This window comes from Micromesistius poutassou (assembly GCF_964030765.1).
Source record: "Micromesistius poutassou genome assembly, chromosome: 12".
In the NCBI taxonomy this organism is placed as follows: domain Eukaryota; kingdom Metazoa; phylum Chordata; class Actinopteri; order Gadiformes; family Gadidae; genus Micromesistius; species Micromesistius poutassou.
The window spans coordinates 15,459,602-15,482,440 of record NC_140282.1 but is presented as its reverse complement, the minus strand read 5'-3'; the positions used below and the strand labels follow the sequence as shown (position 1 = coordinate 15,482,440).

Genomic DNA, 22,839 nt, shown 5'->3' with positions numbered 1-22,839 from the left:
ACATATATGATATGCGGACGCGGTCCTGTGGCCGCAACTGTAGGTCTATTTAATGATATCCGGCAATACATTAACAAACATTGTTTGTTACCAGTATTGTATACATTATCGTTATCGACTTGTGTTCATAATATGCATGTGCCTGTTAATATACATCGCCATGGACTGTATTATGTGTTACATGTTTAGTTTGCATAGAAAAGTCAATTGCGCTGGGCGCAAGATAGGACCCTATATCCCTATTCTCGCCCACCCATTTTGAATTAAATAGACCATTTTTGTTGCTTCGAGGAGGTCTGGTGCAAAAATCTTAAACCCTGGCCGAAAAACAGTGGAAAGGAGAGAGAGGGAGCCATAGAGAGAGACACTGATGCACTGTGGAGCCAAGTAATGGCATTTCCACCGCAGGGTGCAGGTCGGTTCAGTCTGCAAAGGTGCGGAACGGGTCGCGTTTCCACCACCAAATGTGGGCGTGACCCGGACTGAGCCGTATGCTGAGAAGGTCTGCTGCAAAAATCTGAGTATCCATAATACACAACATTTACCCATTTATCTGCGCACACCCCTTCTGAAGTCGTAGAAAATCTCCCCATTGAAATGCTTTGGTTTGAATTTTGTTCTGTGTAGCACGAAATAAGTCAGACAATCGTGCTCTGGGACACGATTCAATAGATACATTTTCATAAGCACGATACAGAGGTTGCATGGCACTGTCTGCGCACACCACTTCTGAAGCCTCTCTCTCTCTCTCTCTCTCTCTCTCTCTCTCTCTCTGTCTCTGTCTCTCTCGTTTTGTTTAGTCCGCTGCCATTCAAATGCATGAGTTTACATTTCGTTCTGTGTAGCACGAAAAAGTCGGAGAAAGGCTTTGGTTCAAAATGCATTGGTTTACATTTCGTTCTATGACACATACATAACTAGAGGGTACACGGACCACTGTACAGTCCAGCACGAAAATAGTCTGAGAAACGCTCCCATTAAAGATGCATGGGTTTACATTTCATTCTGTGTAGCACGAAATAAGTTGGACAATTGTGCTCTGGGACACGATTCAATAGATTAATTTTCATGAGCACCATATAGACGTTGCACTGCACTGTCTGCGCACACCACTACGGAAGCATCTCTCTCTCTCTCTCTCTCTTCTCTCTCTCTCTCTCTCTCTCTCTCTCTCTCTCTCTCTCTCTCTCTCTGTGTCGCTCTCTCGTTTCATTTAGTCCGCTCCCATTCAAATGCATGAGTTTAAATTTTGTTCTGTGTATCACGAAATAGTCTGAGAAACGCTTCCATTGAAAATGCATTGGTCTACAGTTCGTTCTGTGACACATACATAACTAGAGGGTACACGGACCACTGTACTGTCTACCCTTCTTCTTACCCTTCTTCGTTTAGTCCAGCAGTCGGAAAAACGCTTCCATTAAAAATGCATGGGTTCTGTGTTCTGTGTAGCACAAAGCATTTGTTTCAGTTTTGGAGGTCTGCTGCAAAAATCGGAAATATTGACACATACATAACTAAAGGGTGCACTGTACTGTCTGCGCACACCCCTTCTGAAGCCTCTCTCTCTCTCTCTCATCCTCTCTCTCCCTCTCTCATTTCGTTTAGTCGAACAAAGCAACCAAAATGCATGGGTTGACATATCGTGTGTAGCATGAAAAAAGTCTGACAATTGTGCTCTGGGACACGATTTAATAGATTGGCTTGCCATACCAATCTGCCTGCATGTCCTCCGTGCTCTAACCTCTGCTAAATCAATGAGACCAACTGAAAATGAAGCCAATATGGAACTTAAACTGTGATTCTGAAAAAAGTATAAAGGTAATCGAAATTCAGTTTTCAGATTATTTAAGATACAAGATACAAGATTTGTTGATTTGTTAAATGGTTTGAATGAAGGTTAACGTTGAAAATTGACCTAATCATTTTACATCTACTATGGAAACAGTAGTTTCTGACTTATTTTCTTAAATATATACAGTCCTATTAGTTTCTCCCTCTCCTCTCTCAGTCACATCTTCATGGTACATCAGTATCCTGATGTACCATGAATTTGTACCGATTGCGCAATACCAGCGCTGAAATTGTACAAGGTACGTTTAAGCCAGCGGTCCATTTTTGCATTAGCCTACTGAAAGCTCATAGCGATGAAAATAATTGCATAAGAACAGCACATGGGTCGTGTACAACTTTTGAGAGGGAGAGAACGAGAAGGAGCAAGCACAAAGGGGTGCTGTGTGCGAGCGTGTGTGTGTGTGTGTGTGTGTGTTTGTCGCCAGATGATTGTACGAAGGACAGATGCACCACCAAAATCGTAAGATGGTTTGTCAAGTGAAGTCAATACACCCAAATTCAAACCGTTGTGTTTTTATAAATTTATCAGACAACGAAGTGAAATGTGTGTGAGATTGTCCCACATTATGCTGGCCTGAGTTGCAGAGTTTGAAAGAAACGCGTTAATTGAACACGTTCATTTTTCTGTGAACTTTGAACTGAACGCAACCCATTTGCAAACAAAGAACTTGAACGTGAACTCGTTCAGATTATGTGACGTGAGCGCCACTGTTGAGGTCCACTTGTGGCACTCACTGCGCGCTGCGGGGCGCTCCGACTGCGGAGCTAAGATCTGAGTCTTAGCCCCGGCTTGATGATTCAGATCTTAGATTATGGGAGGTGATCCACAAAAGCCTATATGGTCGGAACAATGGGATGTCGGAGAAGAGGGTTTATTTTTTTTCTAAATAAAGGAAAAATGGAGTGTCAGAGAAATGGGCAGTCCTCCGCAATCAAAATAATATATAATATACCGGTATGGCGATATTGTCTCAACTAGCCTACATATATCTTTCAAAAATATACCGGTATAACCAGTGTGCAAAATACCCGTCAATATACGCAATAGGCCTACCGATATACACTTTCTCAATATGCAGTAGGCCTATCTATAACATTACAATATGTCATGGATGCAAGCCAAGACAATAAGTCTATAGCCTACGTGACAACACACACACGCACACGCTTAACAACCACGGTGGATGCTGACAGACAGCCCACAACAAGCTAAACATCACCACTGTGGGTGTCCACTCTCTCTCTCTCGTGCATGCATGTACACAATCTCTCCAACTCCAAGGCTGCCAACCACAAGGCCTACATAACTATGCAGTATGCCGAAGACGGAAAGGACACGTCGCATCTTATTCACAACAATCAGTTCTATCATCACAATTCAGTCACTGCAAAGATTTAAAAAATAGCCTCTTACCTTAAGTTAGAATAGACCCAAAGTGAGTTATACACTCTGGTTTAGCTTTTGCTTGCTATCCGTTTTTAGTATGACTTCTCAACATTACGTCTTTCTTCTGTTTGGCGCACATGGCTAATTTGCACATGGGCATAGGACTGGCTGGCGCCGCTTGGTAAAAAATAGAACATATTTGTGAATAAATGTTTTTAATTCTGAATACTGGACATGGGGAGCTTAAAACATTTAAGTGACCATTAGTGACATTCATTTTTTTTAATTATTATTTTTGGACAAAATTAGAGACTTTCAGGGGTCTCATGGGAAAATCAGGGGGTCGAGCCCCCTCAGACCCCCCCGTATTTCGCCCACTGGATATAACTCTTACTACTGGTATATCGCCCAGCCCTAGCATGCACAACACTATATGGAAATATCATCAAATTGGCAACTCCTGCGCAATACCCCTGCGCCCCTAACCCTTCATTTTCATTTCTCACTTAAAAAAAAATGAAATTAACTTTCAACTAGTTCAAAATTTAAATGGTGAACTATGAATGTGAACAGTTCACTTTGAACATGTGTGAACTGAACTTTGAACTAGTTCATGAAAAGTGTGAACTTGCACACTGAGTAGCAACCACACTAATTACAAATATAAATAAGATGTTAAGTCATTAGAAAATTAACAGATAATTTGATCAAAGTCACTCCTAGCTGTGTAGCGCCCGCATGCTTGCTTTCTATACAAGTATGCAGTTCTTACCTTAGTTACACCACTGAAGGTAATTATGGATTTGATGATGAGGGCCTCCTCATCTACAGATGTAGAACCTGCTCTCGTTAAGAGCTAAAATGGCTAAAATGGCAGCTAGCCATCCATCCAGCATGAGCCGTTAGGCACTGCGAGTCCTTGGCAGCCTTCAGAGGGTACACTATGAAATATAAAGGCCCTGTGGGCTTCTGTTACTTAAGCAAATGTAGGCGTGGGTGCAGGTCACGCAGTGGTGGTAACAGGGAAACTAGAGTAGGGGACTGGGGAGCCTGCCGATGCTACGAAGCAAGAGAAAACCCGTCAGTATGAAAGAAAATAAGGAAAAAGAATAGCCAACCTTCTATACACATACAGGCCATCAGAGGTTGTGACATGTCATTTGTCCATTGCATGTCGCAGTACAAAATGAGATCTAATTACTAATACTCATTCTTTCTTCTCCCAGCGCTAGAAAGAGACTGTAGTGATGAATTCAAGTGACAAAGTGTTCCTAGGCACAGGGATCACTGCAGCTAACTGAGCTCTGTACTGAACTGAGAGAGTGATGTCGATGGCCTCACTCACTCATAAAGCCGAGACTTTTTTCCATCCGATGGGAAGAACTGCAAATCCACTGTTTCATGTACTTAGCAGGAATTAACAGGAATTAGAGGAATTATAAACTTAGTTTGATATTAACACGATCATTAAAGTCGTATTGTGTAAGATTGAGCCCCCCCTGATTAGTAGGCAGGAGACTTTGTATACATTTGACTACTAACGAGTGAGCAAAACGGTTGTGCAAGTGTGTGAGGCATGTAGCATGAGGGGAGGGGTTCTAATAGTGTTGTACGAGTATAGTACGATTCTTATTAAAAATATATATATTATAGAATATATCACTTATAGGTTGTGATTTTATTGCTAACACTGTTGAAATCACTATCAGCTTTGATCAGCTTTGACTACAGATATCTCAAGGTTATTTGAAACTACGAGCGAGTCCCAATTGTACACATTGCATCTTTAATTCACTTTACAATTAGGTTATCCATTAATGTTGTAATATGTAACATTTCAACTTAGTTGTAGCAGTAGAGAGCCTCCCTCTCTGTTTAGAAGAACGTCCTAAGGCATGTCTCAAGAACGTTCAAGGGCATGTCTCGTCTTACAATCGACACCCCCAAAACCCCTTCCACACCCACAGCCGAGCTACGCTGAGTCAGTGAGTTCACGTCACATAGTTGCACAGCTAGTCCACCTCCTAAGTGGGAGGGGCTCAATCTTACACATTGCAACAAAATAAGTATGTCCATTTGGAAGTCGAAAAGTTGAGTGCTGTGTTAGGTAGGCACTCCTGTTTTGGGTGAGTTTGTGTCCTGTATTCATTTTAAATAAATAAGAATAAAATGACTTTAGAACTCCATTCTTCCCTGAGGAAAAATTCAACAACTCTCTCTTGACCTTCAATGTCTGAGATAGAAATACATACCGTCTTAAAATTTATAATAGCCCTCATAGCATCTTGTGAGCTCAAACAGTAGACAGGGTTATACTTCATGTCACCGACAAGCCTTAGGAAAATGACAAAGTTAACTTTGTCAAGTACACAAACTCAAAGTTAGAGAAATGTAAGCTCAGAATGTAAATGCAAACATGATGGACCATAAATGTTACGATGTCAAAATTTCTTATAATTTACAATAGATTACGGTATGTCAAAGACTGTATATTTTTGTGGATATACGTACATATTTTTGATGTATGTTTTATTAGTATTTATTGATCGATTGATCAACCTCCATCGTCCTCTTATTAACATACCCATATCCACTCTATGGATATATTGATCCCATTGAGTATTTTAGATAACTGCTATCGTTTTAAAACAGCTTTGTAAACTTTTGTTTTAAAGGGTAACTCAAAATTAAAATCAACATATTAATCATGTAATTTTGATTTATATGCCACTCTCTCTGTGCTCTCTCCAGATTTCATGCTGTGATTGCTGCTCACTCAAAAGTGTCTGCTAAATGACTTCATTTAAATGATTTAGATTAGAATTCATAATATTATACATTTCCCCCCATGCAGAGTTTTTCCTGGAGCTTCTGAACAACACGGAGCAGTCGTTCAGCACCATGTTCCAGCGCACCTACGGCCTGTTCTACCAGCAGAACTCTGAGGTGTTCCAGGAACTCTTCATGGAGCTCAAGCGCTATTACACAGGAGCCAACATCAACATGGACGAGATGTTCAATGACTTCTGGACACGGCTGCTGGAGCGCATGTTCCAGATGCTGCACTCCCAGTACCACTTCAGTGAGGACTACCTGGAGTGTCTGAACAAGTACAGTAAGCTGCTCCAGCCCTTTGGGGACACGCCCGCGAAGCTGAAGCCCCGCGTCACCATGGCCCTCATCGCCGCGCGGACCTTCGTCCAGGGCCTCATGGTGGGCCGCGAGGTGGCCAGCCGGGTCACCAAGGTAAGGCTCTTCTTTTCAGACCGCGTCCTATGTTCTAGCGTTTGGCTGGTGTTGATTGCAGAAGAGGGACTTGTAGGCTGTCGAAACTGGGAGGGGCTTGCTATGAACTCCTCAAAGACAAGTGCTGCAAGTCATCAGCATTATCCATTAGCACAATGCGGATACCTCATGGTCTCATGGTGCACATGTTGATGTGGTTCAGGGGACACCTTTGATCCATTTGGCTATATGAAAGTCAAAGTGTGGTGAAAGAGTCGATTTTTTTTCTCTCGCTCTTTCTCTGTATATATTTATGCCTAAATAAAAGGTTAAATGTTTCATTCTTTTTTTTGTATGGGCTTGTTATGAACGCTTGAGGGCCCAGGAAGGTGAGGTGGGTTTGCCTGTGATTGGCAGAACTTGTGTGTGTGTGTGTCTGTGCGTGTGTGTGTGTGTGTGTGTGTGTGTGTGTGTGTGTGTGTGTGTGTGTGTGTGTGCGTGTGTGTGTGTGTGTGTGTGTGTGTGTGTGCTTCCACACATGTTTGTCTTTGTGTTGGCGGCGTGCATGCGTGTGTGTGCGTGTGCCGCGGCACGGGGAAAGTGCCCGGGGAGAGGAGGGCGTTTGAAGAGCGTTTTGGAGTGTTAGACCGAGGGCATCACGGCGAGGTTTCTGTTTACAGCACGACTTCTCAGAGTAATCCGCCTTCCGTGGGGACTTGAAGATGATTGTCTCTGAATGGATGTTGGAAGTTTCTCTAACCCTTCTGATACCGTAGTTCCTAGTTTTTTTTGTGGAGATTTATCAGGAATTGTAGATTAGAAATGTTATGGATTAGAAATGTCATTTGAAAAGGTTTTCTGATTTCATATGGAATATGTTGTGTTACACATGAGATTATGGTTTATCCATCCTAAACAGTCTGGAAAGGTTTTTTTCACCTCAAACAGTGGGGGAAGAAAACACCAGACCCAAATATGTCAAGTTCCGCTCTGAGCTACAGAGAGCAATTTCTACATCAACTGTTTTGTTTTACAGCTTACAGCTTTGATGTGTGATCTGAAATATACAAAGTGCAGTTTCCACGTTAACAAAACGAATGGCAGCCCACTCCCTGCTGTCTCCCTCTGCTGAAACCACACAGCAGTATGTCAGCTAGTAAAGTCAACTTAATTTGTATAGCCCTTTCTCACCATCACAGTGACAAACAGCTTTACGTGCACACATTTTTCACATTAGAGGACAGCCACTCTAACGCCCCTCACCCTGAACTCTGAAGCCCCGTGGGGAACACCACCCCTGGGCTTGTTATGCAGTATGCTGCCGTACGAATCCTCCAGAGAGATGGGCAGGACAGGACACACATGAACTCATTATAAAATATAAAAAGTGTTGAGTTAAGAATAGTCAGAGTTTAAGGTGGAAACCTTTACGAAAACACCAAGATGATTCAAGGTGTATTGTAGCACATTTTTTATCCTGTTATTTAACAAATGTATTCCTTAACTGTTCCGTAAGAAGGAAGTTAGGATCTTTCTCCAGACATTCTTAATTTATAGGGTGATAAATAATTAGTGTGTGGGAATACAAATTAATAATGGAAATAACCTCAAGAATAATGTCTTGGTATTTAAATGAAATATGAAGTATATTAACTCTATGTTTAAAAAATGTCTTCAAAAAAATTAAAAGAAAGGTTTAACTGAATGTATAAGTAAATAAATGACCTGGCTATATCAGCGCCTATAGACTGCTAGGCTATCCCATTACCTCATTAATGACATGTAATTTATTCAATGTATTGTTCATCCAGTCCTGTCGGCTCATGCTCACCTTGTCCTAAAACTAGAAGGAGAAACTAGAGTGACGTTTGAGAGCTTTAATGGGTTAGCATGAGAGGGTGAAAACATGTTGGTGAAAGGAATAGAAATACAGAGAATCTGTTACTATCAGGTCTAGAATTGACCTGAGCTCAACATGCTCAGCTATAAAAAATGATATACGTATATTAGGCCTGGGCAATAAAACAATTAATTATCGTATCGTGATAGACTTTTGATCAATATCAATGTAAAACATGTTCAATATATATATCGATAAGAGACCGGACCACCGAATCTAGCAGCTGGGTTTGTTACACAAACACGGTTCCATACTTTTTTACAATAGTTTAGTGTTGTTGTTTTTTTTTTATCGAGATTCGATTATTTATCAATGAAGAATGGTGGAAGGTCATATTAAGTGTTAAACAGAAGTGTTTAAATCCAGCATGTAATTCCTAGTCTTTTTAGGTCATTACAATTATCAATAGTTATCGATATCGATCAATTTGATCAAGTTATATCGTGATATGTCTTTCAGCCATATTGCCCAGGCCTAACCTATATACTACGTTTGAAATATACAATTACAAAATTGTATACAAGAACGAAATGTATAATCTTGTGTATACTTGTATACTTGATTGTGATGTTTGCTTAAGCACCTTTAAGTGTGGTGCAAATTACAGCAAAACAGTACAACTTGGGTCCCAGAGAGTGGAGACCTGCATCGTGAAAGCATGCAGATACATAGAGAAAGGAGCGCTACGTGCTTCCAGCTGTGTGCCTCTGCAGAAGCACCCATCACATTGTCAGAGTTATCACGTTGTCTTTTGCCGTCCCATTCGGTGGCCCCAGGGCTCGCTAGCGTCACGGCCCTCTCTTCTTCTTCTGACGGAGTGTAAAATGAGCCATCTTACCCGTGTGTGCCCAAGGCTTTTGAGCGATGGCCACTGTAGAACCAAGCCCCGAGCGACACCTACTCATCAATGATGAGGCGACGGCAGGACAGCTCTGCGCTTGAAGGAGGGCTGACAGGCCAGAGGGGAGAGGGTCGAGGGGGAGGCTGGAGTAGTGTTCGACGATGCAAACCTATCCACCCTCCACTGGCCCTTAACTTGCTACCCACTCCTCTTCCTAAGAAGACAACTGCAGTCTCACTGTAAGCTACAATAAACATGTTTTACTGTAACAATTTCCTTATGATTTCACTCTGTGTGAAATATTTTTTACCCCCCTGATAGACCAGGCACGAAAGTGTTTTGGCACAAAAGTGTTTCGGCGCTTATCCTTGCGTTGAGCTGTCTACGCTCTCTCTCTAACCAATGAGGGCTGTTACACTGAGTCGGTCTAACGTGCAGCAGACCGTGCATCTAGATAGTTATTTTGAAGTGATGGACAGCTAAAATCCACGATTTACTCCTAATAATATTATTAAGTGTTATCAAAGTCTATAGATTTCCTTCAACTCCTCCAAGCTGATTTAATTATGTACTCAATTGTGTATTATCCTGGATACGTAGCCAAGCGGGGGACCAATGCCATGCATTCACATTACAGCAGCAGTCTAACCGAATTAAGCGTTTCGGACTTGGAAGTACAAACTACAAAAAGACGTGAAGGAGAGGAGGGGATTCAGACCACACCCATAAAGTCCTGAGTATTTCAAAGACTAAGCTATTAGCTGACTTGGAGATTTTCGTAGAAGGTGTAGAAGGTGTGTCATAGATTCATCCCTCTGTTTAATGTGGTTTCTAATAGTTTTTATGTTAACAGATCCCATTGTCCATGACTTCAGTCCAGATAGTCATATTTAATGCATGGATTTCTACATGCTTGGTGGGTTTCATTTTGCTAAATGGTTTATGTGAACACATCTTGAACATTTGTTGATCTAGATATGTTTTCTAACTTCTCAAAGTAAAAAGAATATATTAACCAAACAAAAATATATAACCACCAAGCTAAGAAGCAGGAGAGAGTGTCCTTCTGTGTGTACAGTTTTCTGGTCTTATCTTAGTTTGCCCAGTCATCCTTTTAACAACTCCTTAACTGCCAAATAACCCACTTGTAAATATGTCTTTTAATTCTGGAAGTCCTATTTAACATAATCCCTTTGCAACTGGTCAGGACAGCAGAAGGCAGTGACTAGAGGAGCAGAACGTAATTATTATTCACAGACTGCCTTGTACGGAGCGACATCCATAGAAAAAGATGGATTTCTGGCCATGAAATGGGATTGAGTCCTGACTGAGAAAGGCCGGTTCTCTGCCGGTTGGTTTGGGATTAAGTGCACAATCTCTGTGGATTACAGTTGGTGACGACCATGAAGCGAGTTTCTATCCCATAGGCACTTTAGAACAAGCTCCCCACAACACATAAGACCTGCTCAGCCAATACTGCTGGGATTTCAGCTTTTGAGTGGGTTTAAAGTCCGCCATTTAAAGCACTTATCACTCATTGCATAAAAGGCTGTCCTGACGCACGCATATCCATCCGTTTAGTGGATAAAATGGGGGGACAAGTACAATTAATGCATCCGGTGATTTGATAGATATTAGATTTTATTTCTCTTCCCTGTTGGAAGGCTTATTCTGTCACGTTGATCTCATTACACACACATTGCTTTCCGCACGCTGTCAGGTAGTTAACATGAATGTCCCGGGCACGCTTTAGTCCCCGCTAAACATTTACCTGACGAAGGCGCTGTCGCCCGGCCCCAAGGCTAATGTGACACCTGAGAAGCGTCTGAGTTCCCGTGTGTGTCAGGTTTCCCTGCACATATCTGCTTCTCTCACCACCGCCAGTCCTCCAAACCCTGTTTCCTGTTCTTGAGGCCAACGCTGTGACTGGGGACACGGTCGTTATCTCTCCCCAGATAGGAGCGATTTCTGAGGTTAGGATGTGAGTTAAAAAAACAGTCAACTATAGCTTGAAATAACAATAAGAATATCAAGGATCGGGTGTCTACAAATATACCAAAATACGAACTATCTATAGGATCTTCTCTACGATCTTATGCAATTCTAGATAATTTTCTCGATACTGCTATGCTATACTAAATGAGTATACTATCATTTCTATGTCTATTATAGGCTATAATTTGCTAGGCAGAGCATGAGACTGTTCTGACATTTTTAGAACAATATAAACTGGTATGTATTAAGTTTAGCAGTAAACCCATTCCTGCACTTTCCCTTATCACACATCTGTGGGATTTTACTATGATGGTGATTTAACAGACCTTTTTTGAGGTGTGTTGAAAACACAGAGACAAACTACAATTAATAATAACTCTGTGGGTATTTTTCGGTTCTTGTGTCACGTTGCATTGAAGCTCACTCAAAGAGATGTTAGACAAACAATAAGATAACCAAGTTCTGTCCTCCAGCTCTAAGGAGTGTTGAGTCTGTTGCACTTTCTCTTGGTCCCTCTTGGTCTCTCTATTCGCTCCGTCTTTCTCGCTCTGTCTGACTTGGTTTCTCTATATATCTGTCTCTGATACAGTCTCTTGCTCACTCTGTTCATCTGTTTTTCTGTCTCCCTGTCCCTCCCTCTTTCGGAGCTTTTGGTCTTTATCTTTCGGTCTTTATTTTTATTTGTGTGATTCTCTCTCTCCACTCCCTCTCTCTCTCTTCTGTCTGTGTTCCCTGTATGTCTCTTTCTGTCCTCCTTCATCTCCTCTATATCGTCTCTCTCTCTCCTCTACTTTGTTTCTCTTTCTCCTTGTCGCTCCCTTTGCGTATATATCCTCCTCCTCCCCACTCTCACCTTACTCTTTCTCCCCCCAAGGCCCCCCTCACTCTATCTCCTCTCCCCCTCTCCTTCCCCCTCTCTCCCATCCAATTCTCTCTCCCAGCCACACTCTATCCATCTCTCGCTCTCTCCCTGGCCCCCGCGGCCCCCCAGTCTGCCAGCGACGGGCCCCTGCCCCCCCCCCCCCCCCCCCCCAGCTCTGAGCAGGCAGATGGTGCCTGGTTCACCGAGCGCTGGCACGTCACGGGGAAATGTGTCACGGCAAAGATGTCCTTTTTAATTAAAAGATTTAGATCTGTGCTGAATACGGCAAAGAGCAGGCGGCAGGCTCACCGTCTGAGCCACAGCCATATTAAAGGCTAATAATAAAGTCTTGTGATCTCCCCAAACCTGTTGGCCAGGGCTCCCTGGAACACCTGGATTCATGTGGGCACTGACACTGCTGGTCGAGGAACAGGCCGCAAGTGGTCTTTGAAGTTAATATTCAACTTCATTAAATTAGAAAAAATATATATAGCGCCCCGGGAAGAAAAAAATCAAGTGAAAAAAATGCAATGACATTTTCCTTTTTATTTACATTATTTCAATGTTCTTTTTTATTTTAATGCTACGTAAGAAAATGTGAGATGGATATTTCATTTTGGTTTTAATCTCAACCAGCTCTGATGTGGAAAGTATTCTCGTTGCAGAAGTTACTTTCCCATTGTTGACGATACTTTTATGCAGTGTTCGAGTTATAATCTCAGCTTTGCGGGGGTCTCAAAAATTTTAGGGGCAGAGATAAATAAATGATACCCTACCAGGTGCGCGTGCGAGTGAGAGAGAGAGAGAGAGGGGGAGACTTCACTGCTCATGATTATGTGTTCCGACTCCAACAGCACACACACGCACAAACACAAATCAGAAAACAACTTATTTTGACCATCTTGAAAAGTTATGACGGCGCACACCACACAACATGAGAGCCTTCAAAAAAAGTAAATGCAATCATCTTACCATTACGAAGACAGAGTAGACCAAAGTCATGTACAAACAATTCTTCTATTAAAGTCTAATGCAATACTTTATTGTATAGCCTACTATTGTTGTTTTTAAAATTGCCATTTCACTATTTTCCTCAATTGCATGCACTGAATAGTGATCTGGTTCTGCGTGCGTGTGTGTGTCTGTTGGGTTATCTGGATTATATAGGATGTAGCAAGCAAGTGATAACCAGTGATGACCAGATAAGACAGTGAAATCCGTGAGCTTCTGATCATGTGAGAGCAGGTGATGCAGTCGCATTTAACGAAGACGGGGAAAGACGGTGCGATCTACGAGAAAGACGCAGAGGAACTGTCCTTGCAAGGCTTTTGTCGGGATACAAAAACAAGTAGTCAGCAAAATAAAGAAAATGTTGGCGTTTTTGCACTCGTAAATAGTTAATCTCGTTTGTAGCCTACACTCAGATGTATACTCATTCTTGCACGCGAGTCTTTCGGATTATTAAAAAATAAAAACATTTGTAGTATGCAAATTATTCTAAAGAGGTCTAGACTCTGTGCGTAGCCCCGCCTTCTCCAGTGAACCAAAAAAGCCCGCTCCGTGAGGATGGGGGATTTTAGCCCCTCGGTTTCACACAGGCAAGACGGTGAAATTGCCGGGCGTGCCAAGCCGCGACCGAACCGGCTTGGCAGTGTAAAAAGGCCTATGTATTAGAGCCCCCACAGATGGATGATTTTAATGCTTTCATGGGAGCTCAGGCAGCCACTTATGGGAGCTCAGCTCCCATTGGCTCCCACGTAACTCAAACCCTGCTTTTATGCATTATAACAATGGTACAGCTCAACAATGTACATTCTACTAGCACTAGATATATATATATATATATATATGGATCATGAGATGTTCTGAACTAGACATTGCGGTCTGCTCCACAGTTTGACCTGGGACACCATTAAGACAGCGCAGAGAGCCCAGACAGATGGCTCGCTCCATCCTGCATGTAGCCAGCACTCATAGCCACCAGAGAAGAAGAAGAAGTGGGTGAACACCCAGGCACTCTGTCCATCACAGTCCTCCATCTCGGCTTTTAACATGTTCTCTCCTGTCTTGGTGAGGTGAAAGAGGCGGCTGGTGATTAACATGGCACATGTCAGGCTGAATCAGCAGAGAGCCACATGCCTTTGAGTTGACAGCTGGGGGGGAGGGTCCCAGGGGGTCTGGATGCTACCCCAGAAATGTCTGTGTGTGTGTGTGTGTGTGTGTGTGTGGGCGGGGGGGGGGGGGGGCAGGCATGCGGTGTGTGGTTACCTATAGATATTTGGTTGTGCATTTGTGGTTGAAACTGTCTCAGAGTTTATAACCACAAGCTGGCGCACAATGTGCATATCTTCCCAGGGACGTTGATATTATGGGCAGATGTTGAAAGGATGTGTGAAGAAGCAGACGACGAAAGTGAAAGAAGCTGACAGCATCCATCTTGGGGCCGGCATGTGTTGCGTCTTGCGCTCCGGTTCTCCTCTGGATATCTCACGAGACGGGGTTCAAAAGTTTGTGTGAATGCCAAAGAAAGGACATTTTTGCTGGCACTGATTCTGTTTTTAACTCCTGAATCACCATTGAGATGTTTTTTTTATCTTTGCAAAAACACGAGACAAGATTATCAGGTCGGATTCAGCTAAAAGTAAACGACTAAATGAGTAAAAAACAAGCCGGAACAAAGTCAATAAAGATGAAGAATAAATAAAAGATGCCTCTTGTGTCCCAGAGCTGAAACATTCTCCTCCTGTTCCTCCTCTCCATCGCCACTTCTCGTGACAACAACTCTGCTAACAAAGCATCCTTTTATTTGTTAAGCTTCTTTCACTTTGCTTTACGTTTTTTCAGTTTTGTGTTTCATTCAGGGATGTGTCTCCATGCGCGTGTGTGTGTGTGTGTGTGTGTGTGTGTGTGTGTGTGTGTGTGGGGGGGGGTTATCTCCACGCCAGATGGTCGTCTAACATGCGCCACCATGGCTCACTCATCGCACCATTTATACTAATGGAGGCAGGAATTGAGTGGGGAGGCTGGGGCCGCCGCCGCGCGCTCTCCTCCAATCGTCACGCGGCAGCAGCGCATCCTGTCTCTCTAATTATGACGGAGCCGCGGAGAGAGACAACTTTTTGGCTACCTTCTCTCGGTCCCCAGCGGTGGCGCTCGTGTTTGGCCTTGGTGGCTCACACGGCGTCACTATCCTTCATGGCTTCATTACTTGGTGGCACAAAGCAATTTCCACGGCCGCGCTCCTTTGCTGTCGCCTTCCCTACGGGGAGCCCACCAGCCAGCGCCGCCGTATGTCGGCTGCCAGTGCCGGAGAGAGACGGGCTGATTGTTTTGTAAGCCCCGTGTACAGTTAGGACAACTCTTTGTGCCGCCATCACTTCTATTGTCTGGCGATGGCCCTCCAGAGGTCCACCGTTGCTCCGTTTGTTTTAGCTTTATTTACCCTGCGTGGGGTGTGTTGTTTTTAACATGATAAGCACTCTGTTATCTAAAACACAAAGTGTCTCCCGACCTGAGAATAAATAAATATCCCAGGAGATTGCTCTTTTATAGATGAATTGTTTATTTTGGTTTCAAACATTTATACTGTATGTACACTGCATTTATACAAACTGCCTACATCATTATTTACAGCCGCAAGCAAACAACTTGGTGAATTGCTATGCTCATACCTTCACTGGGACAATATAGGTACCTAACATCCGACATAACCTCACATCCTGGTAGCTACCATTACATGCTATCTAGCAGTGTCCTTACATATCATGCAGAGTACTTTGCACACTGGTACCTTAACATGCTAAAGAACATTTACCTACTCCAGGGCAAAACAGAGGAGAACTGTAGGTGTCTGATGGCTGCTTGATTTGGTGACTCTATAAAGGTCCCTGCATTCATGTTCTAAAAGTCTAATCATTTTGTGTATTTTAATTATTATCATACTGTACAGTGAGCCACCCACACAACATGTACACAGATCAAGAGGAACAGTAAACATCCCGAACACACACATCATGGTGTCATAACAGGCCTAAAACGTCTGGTAAGTAGATTAGTGTTAATCTCTCCCTGACGTGTCGTCCTTCTCTCTCAGCGCTGCTCTCACCCAGCTCAGCATCCCTGCAGCCTCTTCCCTGTAACTACCGACCAGTTCACCAGATTACCAGATTATACCCCAGCTAGGCCCCTACTACTGCCAACCACAACTCCCACCATACATAATCCCACTAAATGACATCCTTTTCTTTTTTCATTTGATGTTTTTTGTAATCTGTCATCAGTTGTACGGTTTACTGTTTAGTCATTTAGCAGCGGCTCCCAGTGATTTTAGAGACATGAGGGAGCAGCCAGGGGCTAGGATATGTTGTTCTAGGATGCCTACAGGAAAGACTGAGAGACAGAAGCCAGGACCATATTTGGCTGGGAGTCGAACACCCGGACCACTAAACTATTCCTAAGCTTTTGGAGGCCATAAGCATAATTTGTCATAAATTGGTCAGGGAGCCCCCCCCGCCACACATGTCATCATAGAGTATCAAAATAACAGCCTCAACTGCAGCATCATCAGTAATATATAAAGTAATATAAATAATATATAAGTAATACATAAAACCTTTTTAACAGCAGCATTACAATATAATAACAACTGCAGGCTCCAAAGATGAACGAAAAATAATTATGCACATGAATAAGGTATAAAAGGAAGTCATCAAAACAAATAAGCACACACACACACACACACAACAATTTTTTACACACCCAAAAACTACCTCAAAGTGCAGTATTGTCCTAATCAAAATATTTTCCCTACACTATGCAGAACTCCTGTTGGATAGTGTGTAATACTTAATTGCGTGTGCATTCTCAGCAGCTGCAGGAGGCTTTACAAAGGTGCACGACGACTTTTCCTGACAGAAAAATCGCTTATCAAGTCATCATAAGACACCCTATGTGCCACTTACGCGTTATTGTCCCACTGTTGACCGTAGATATGTCTTTTTATATATTAGGTAAAAACATGTCATTTGCCCAAATTGATAGGTACACAATTAATAAATTACAATGGTGGGCCTGTAAATAACGAATTTATATATTTTGGAATGTAATAATTATCATGACATTTTTTTAGCAACCTTAATTTTGGGGGCCCCCACCAGGTACTTGGGGCCCTACACGCTCTGTGTACGCTGCGTATGGGGAGCGGCGGCCCTGCCCCTGATTATAGTCAAATAGATTAAAGAAGGCAAACTACTCTGACATTTCTGTTCTTTATCACAAGTTTAAAGAAAATGTGATGATATGCAAATATAAAATCGAGATGCCTAGGGGTAGTGCTTGACTGTCTTGCAGGTAGAATTTGTATTATTATTGTATTATTATTATTATAAGTTCCTCTCATTATCACATGATCCAAATATAAACATTTTTTTCTAACTAGCTTGAGGCACTGAATAGACTAGTCTGTAAAATAAATGAAAGTACCACATACCTATACTCTGCTACCTATATATCTGTCTGTCTGTCATTATCTGTCTCTATGTCTGTTTGTCTTTATATGTCTGTCTTTATATATCTTAATGCTGTCTGTTCACACGTGTTTCATTCGATAAAAACATTTCACGGTTCATCTACCAGGATTTTTCTTATCATATTTCCATTTTTTTTTGTAATCCAATGTTGTCATAATTTGTCGGTAAACCGGCGTGCGATTAACCCTGATTCAACACACCAGATCCCCGTCACACTAGTGAAACGGGATTCCGTATCCGCGAGGCGTGTGTTGCTGTTTAGTGTTTTCATGTTTTTTTACACGGTGCGTGTCATCGCGTCAAAAAGTCACTGCTTAGCATATGGCGCTGGATCGCGTGTCAGACATGGCGTCTTGTTAATTCTAAGAGTTTGCTGAAACATCCTAGACACGTGGGAACCAGCTCCAGCGGCCCGGCCCGGCGCGTGGCGTGGCGTGCGGTGATGACGGCATCACAGACGCTCCAGCGGGCCATGCCAAGCAGACACGGCTGCTCTGGCTGGCAGATTGCAAATGTCAATGACGCCTTGTTTGATCGCTGTGTCCCTGTTGTCTGCAGAAACCACCAGAAGGGCCTTTCATCTACACACACACACACACACACAGACACAGACACACACACACACACACACACACACACACACACACACACGCACAAACATGTTTAAACATAAACACACACACACAGCCACACAAACACATGCTTGAACACAAATGACCACACACACATGCCTAAACACACACACACAGACACACACAAATGCTTAACACACACACACACACACACACACACACACACACACACACACACACACACACACAAGCTTAAACACACACACAAATGCTTAAACACACACACACACACACACACACGCACACACACACAAACACACAGACAAACACATGCTTAAACGCACACGCATACACACACAGGCTGTAACACTCACACACATACTTAAATACACAAACACTCACACACACACCAAGCGCCAAACACACAAAGACACAAATGGCTGTCTGTCTATCTATCTCCATCCATCACAAATACCCACAGAGCAAACACACACAAACAAACACACACATACATACAAAAACACATTTTGACCACGCACACACACCAACAAAGACACACTGGGGACAAAGTGGCCGGAATCTGAATCCGCGCGGAACTCTGCGTCTGACAGACCAATTACCCGCTGCACACATCAGCCAGCACCGGGTGCTCAGAGGGGGTATGAGAGTCCTGTCACTTTTACTCAGTGCACTACAGTGACGCTGCACAACACGGCCCGCTGCAGCCCGCCGCGTCCGCCTTGATCACCACCAGCACGCATCCACACCCCTGCGCCGCAGCCTCTTCCAACCGCAGCCTTCCTCATGGGATGCGCCAGGCATGTGGACTTAGAATGTGAGCGTGTCTCGGCTGTGTCCTCCGTTAATACATTAGACACGCGGTGACGAGTCCCATGACACTGGCATGTTCCCCCGTATTGCATGCTAACATGTTTGAATCTGTAAGCGCAGCTTGTCAACCTTGAGTCTCTCCATCGCTGTGATGTTTATGGTATATGGTATGGTGGTAAAACCTCAGGGAAACTGCTTTGTAAAAGTTTACCTCCTTCAAAGGACTTTTTTTTGTCCTTCCAGTTGTTCCTGAAAACTACACAAGTAGTATCGCCTCTGCATTGCGTGCACTCTCTCCATTGATCTGGTTACCTGGTTCAAATAATGTACTTATTTACTGGCATCAGAAGCTTTGCAAAGTATAGTTTGATTAAGTTATTGTTATTGGCATGTAATCTCTCTATCTGTCTATTCATCTATCTATCTCAGCTATATATATAGCTTGTGCCATATCTATTGAACCATCTATACGAGGTAATTACCTCAATTTAAGTGGTTTTTAATAAGAATGAACGCTTATCTACTGGCTACCTATTGGATGCTCTCCTTGTGCTGTACAGCGTTAGCTGTCGTGTGTAGTGTGTTATATGTCTCTACAGTGGAGAGATCAGACCAGCCATCTGGTCAAACATCACAGCATTGCATCATCATCTCTCCTCTGCCTGACCTGGATGAGGATGTGTGTGAAGCGTTCTCTGTGATAGGATCCTAGAATGTGTGATGTTCCAGTCTGCGATCCAGTCTGCAGTCAAAACAAATCAGTATGAATCACAAGAAATCCATTCTAGTCAGTTCATTGAAAAAGCCCATTTAAAACCAAAACCAGGGTTGACCAAAGTGCTGAAAGCTTGGTTTAAATTACAGCAATTTTCACAGCATGAAATATGACAGACAGACAATCAGTGCGTTTACATGACACTCAAGAAAGTCAAATTATTGGGTTAGTCCAACTATGATTGGATTACTAAGATTACTAAGAAGGAGACAACGATAGTCGTGTTGTTGTCACCGTCGGAAAACGAGAAACTGCGATTTATTTAAAAAGGTGGCGCAGAAGATGGAGGAAGCCGGTGAATGTAGATACACTTTGGATAGGCGATTTATTTAAAAAGCTGGCGCAGAAGATGGAGGAAGCCGGTGTCGTGCCAATGTAGTTACCCCCTATAAGGAGTGTATCATCATCAACATGCATTCGCTACACACTACGCTTCGATTTCACCTAAGGCTGAATTAAAAGTACATGTTTTTCTAAATGTTGCTCATCAACGATGTTGTAAAGTAGTAACTATGTTCTTTATTCATTCATTGCGCCGCGGCCGAACTGACGGGGGTATTCTCTGATATTATGAAACTTACAGACTGCGTCAGGTTCTCAGACTCTGGTACTTCCACAACAAGTAAAGACTCGTAGTGGGGTTTATCTCGCCCATGTTGAGAAGGAATTAGGGGAAAGGAACTTTGGCTTTGATTCTCTGAAGTCCAGATTGAAACGCGACATGGATGAGAAAGCGATGTTTTCAGTAGACAACAACATCCCGATTCCAAACATGAAGCGCTCCTCAGCTAAAAGGAACTTAGTTAATGCTGTGTTGATTGATGACCATTTGCACCATTGCACGATCGTGATTCGTTTGAGAATGAGAACGAGGGAGGAGCTGAGTCTGACCGACTCAGCTGAGAACTGTGCATTCACGATTTGTTTGAACGAGAACGAGGGAGGAGCCGAGTCTGACCGACTTGGCTGAGAACTGTGCATTCGCGATTCGTTTGAACGAGAACGAGAGAGGAGCCGAGTCTGACCGACTCAGTGACTGAGAATCATTTTTCACCGCTACCGAAAATGCGAACGAACGAACGAACAAACGACTCTTCTTGGCGAACTGACCGACGCAAACTGATTCATTCAAATGAATCACGGATTAAGCTGTGCATGTAAACGTACTGAATGAACACAGAACAGTAGGGGCTTGGCAGTCAGAGACCAATGAAGAAGTGAATTATCTCATTAGCCGACTCTGTGAGGGTTGTGTGAACAAATTGCAGCTGTGCTTTTTACTCTACTTTAGTGCTTACTTACGCCACCAATTATCTGTAAATAGTACAAATATAATCTACTCACCTCTCTAACGTGTCCTGAATCCTATAACTCATCTGTATTTTGTCCAGTTGTTGGTATGTTTTTTGATGCTGTGAAGTTTTGATATATATATATATATATTTTTTGTTATCATTGGTAAGTCGCTTTGGATAAAAGCATCTGCTAAAGGACTAAAGATAAGATAAAGATCTTAAAATACCTTATCAATCATAGACGGGAAATATGGACACGTTCAGGTTTTTCTGTTTTATGTACTTACTTAAATGTATTCAAATTCTCTTTGATTTTGAGCTGTTCAATCATAACGGCAGCAATTTCCCCCTCCGGGCTCACTAAATAACTATGAAACGTTATCATTGTTCCTCTCCAGGTGAACCTGCCGGCGGCGTGCCACAAAGCGCTGACCAAGATGATGTTCTGTCCGTACTGCAGCGGGCTGCCGGGGCTGAGGCCCTGCAACAACTACTGTCTCAACGTGATGCACGGCTGCCTGGCCAACCAGGCCGACCTGGACACAGAGTGGACCGCCTTCCTGGGTAAGACCCTAAACCCTCAACCCAACCCCCGACGCCACCAAACCACTGCTGCCCTGCTGCGTGGGCCATGCACTGTAGGGGCGGGGGGTGAAAGTGTGAGTGCGTGCATATGTGTGTAATTCTATCTGGATGTGTGTGTGTGTGTGCGTGTCATATATATGGTGTGTGTGTGTGTGTGTGTGTGTGTGTGTGTGTGTGTGTGTGTGTGTGTGTGTGTGTGTGAAATCTCTCCAATGAGACAGTTTGACTATCTGTGTGAATGGGTATGTGCGTATGTCTATGTGTGTGTGTTTGTGTTTGTGTGTATGTCTATGTGTGTGTGTTTGCGTGTATTTGTGTGTGTGTGTTTGTGTGTATTTTTGTGTGTGTGTGTGTGTGTGTGTGTGTATGTGTGTGTGCACGTGTTTCATATATCTGGTGCATGTGTCGGCTGCAGTAGGTCTAACTGTGTGCATCTGTGTGTTTGTGCGCGTGCGTGTTAATCTCTGCAGCAGAGAGTGTGTCTTAACAGCCGCGTGGGTCTAGTGGAGACAGGGCGGTTGGTTTGTTGGTTTCCCCTCTTCGAGGGACTTAGGCAGACAAAAACTCAAATGTTATTCATACACGCTCATTTTCATTTCTTCTGTGTGGAGCATTTGCGTCTCACTGGGTTGAGCAGTGTGTGTGCGCGCCTGCCTGTGCTGCCGGGCTTGATAAAGAAGCAGATGTGAAGCTAACACGCTTTCCATAGTGTTCCCTGCTGGGTGGGGGACTAATACAGAATGAGAGAGGACCACTGAGGAGTTCGGCTGTTGGAACAGGAGGCGTTTATCCGCCATGACTAGAGCATCGCTGTCTGAGCATTACCCACAGCGTTTACATCCATGGATGATGCATAAAAATAGACAGCCTGGAAACAAGACAAATCTATGAGCTTACGTTTAATTTGCGCTGGCACATCAGCCGGTCTGATTCTATACTTTATACGTATGTCTGAGTGTATGTCTGACTGTGAATAGGCAGTGTGTATTTGCTATATGAACTCACGTATGTGTGGGTGTATGCCTGTAGCTGTCTGGGTTTATGGCCAACTCTGTGTACCATCTATAATTCTGAATGTGCTGATTCTCTGTTGTGACTTGGCAGAGCTTTGTGCGAGCAGCCTCGGCGTGGAACTCCATCAGGGGTTTAAACCCTCCTAGCCACAGGGGGCAGTGCTGCTCTGAGCCGCCAC

At 43.3% G+C, this 22,839-nt stretch overlaps 1 protein-coding gene across 2 annotated transcripts in view; it reads left to right on the top strand.

Annotated features, from left to right (window-relative positions):
* Nucleotides 1-22,839, top strand: part of LOC311356499 (glypican-6-like) — a 126,017-nt gene that overhangs the window by 67,140 nt on the left and 36,038 nt on the right. For both annotated transcript variants that reach the window (XM_084476289.1, XM_084476290.1), the window contains exons 3-4: nt 6,093-6,484; nt 21,461-21,626. In XM_084476289.1, coding sequence (XP_084332415.1) covers nt 6,093-6,484; nt 21,461-21,626 — 558 coding nt within the window. The remainder of the gene's footprint in view (nt 1-6,092; nt 6,485-21,460; nt 21,627-22,839) is intronic.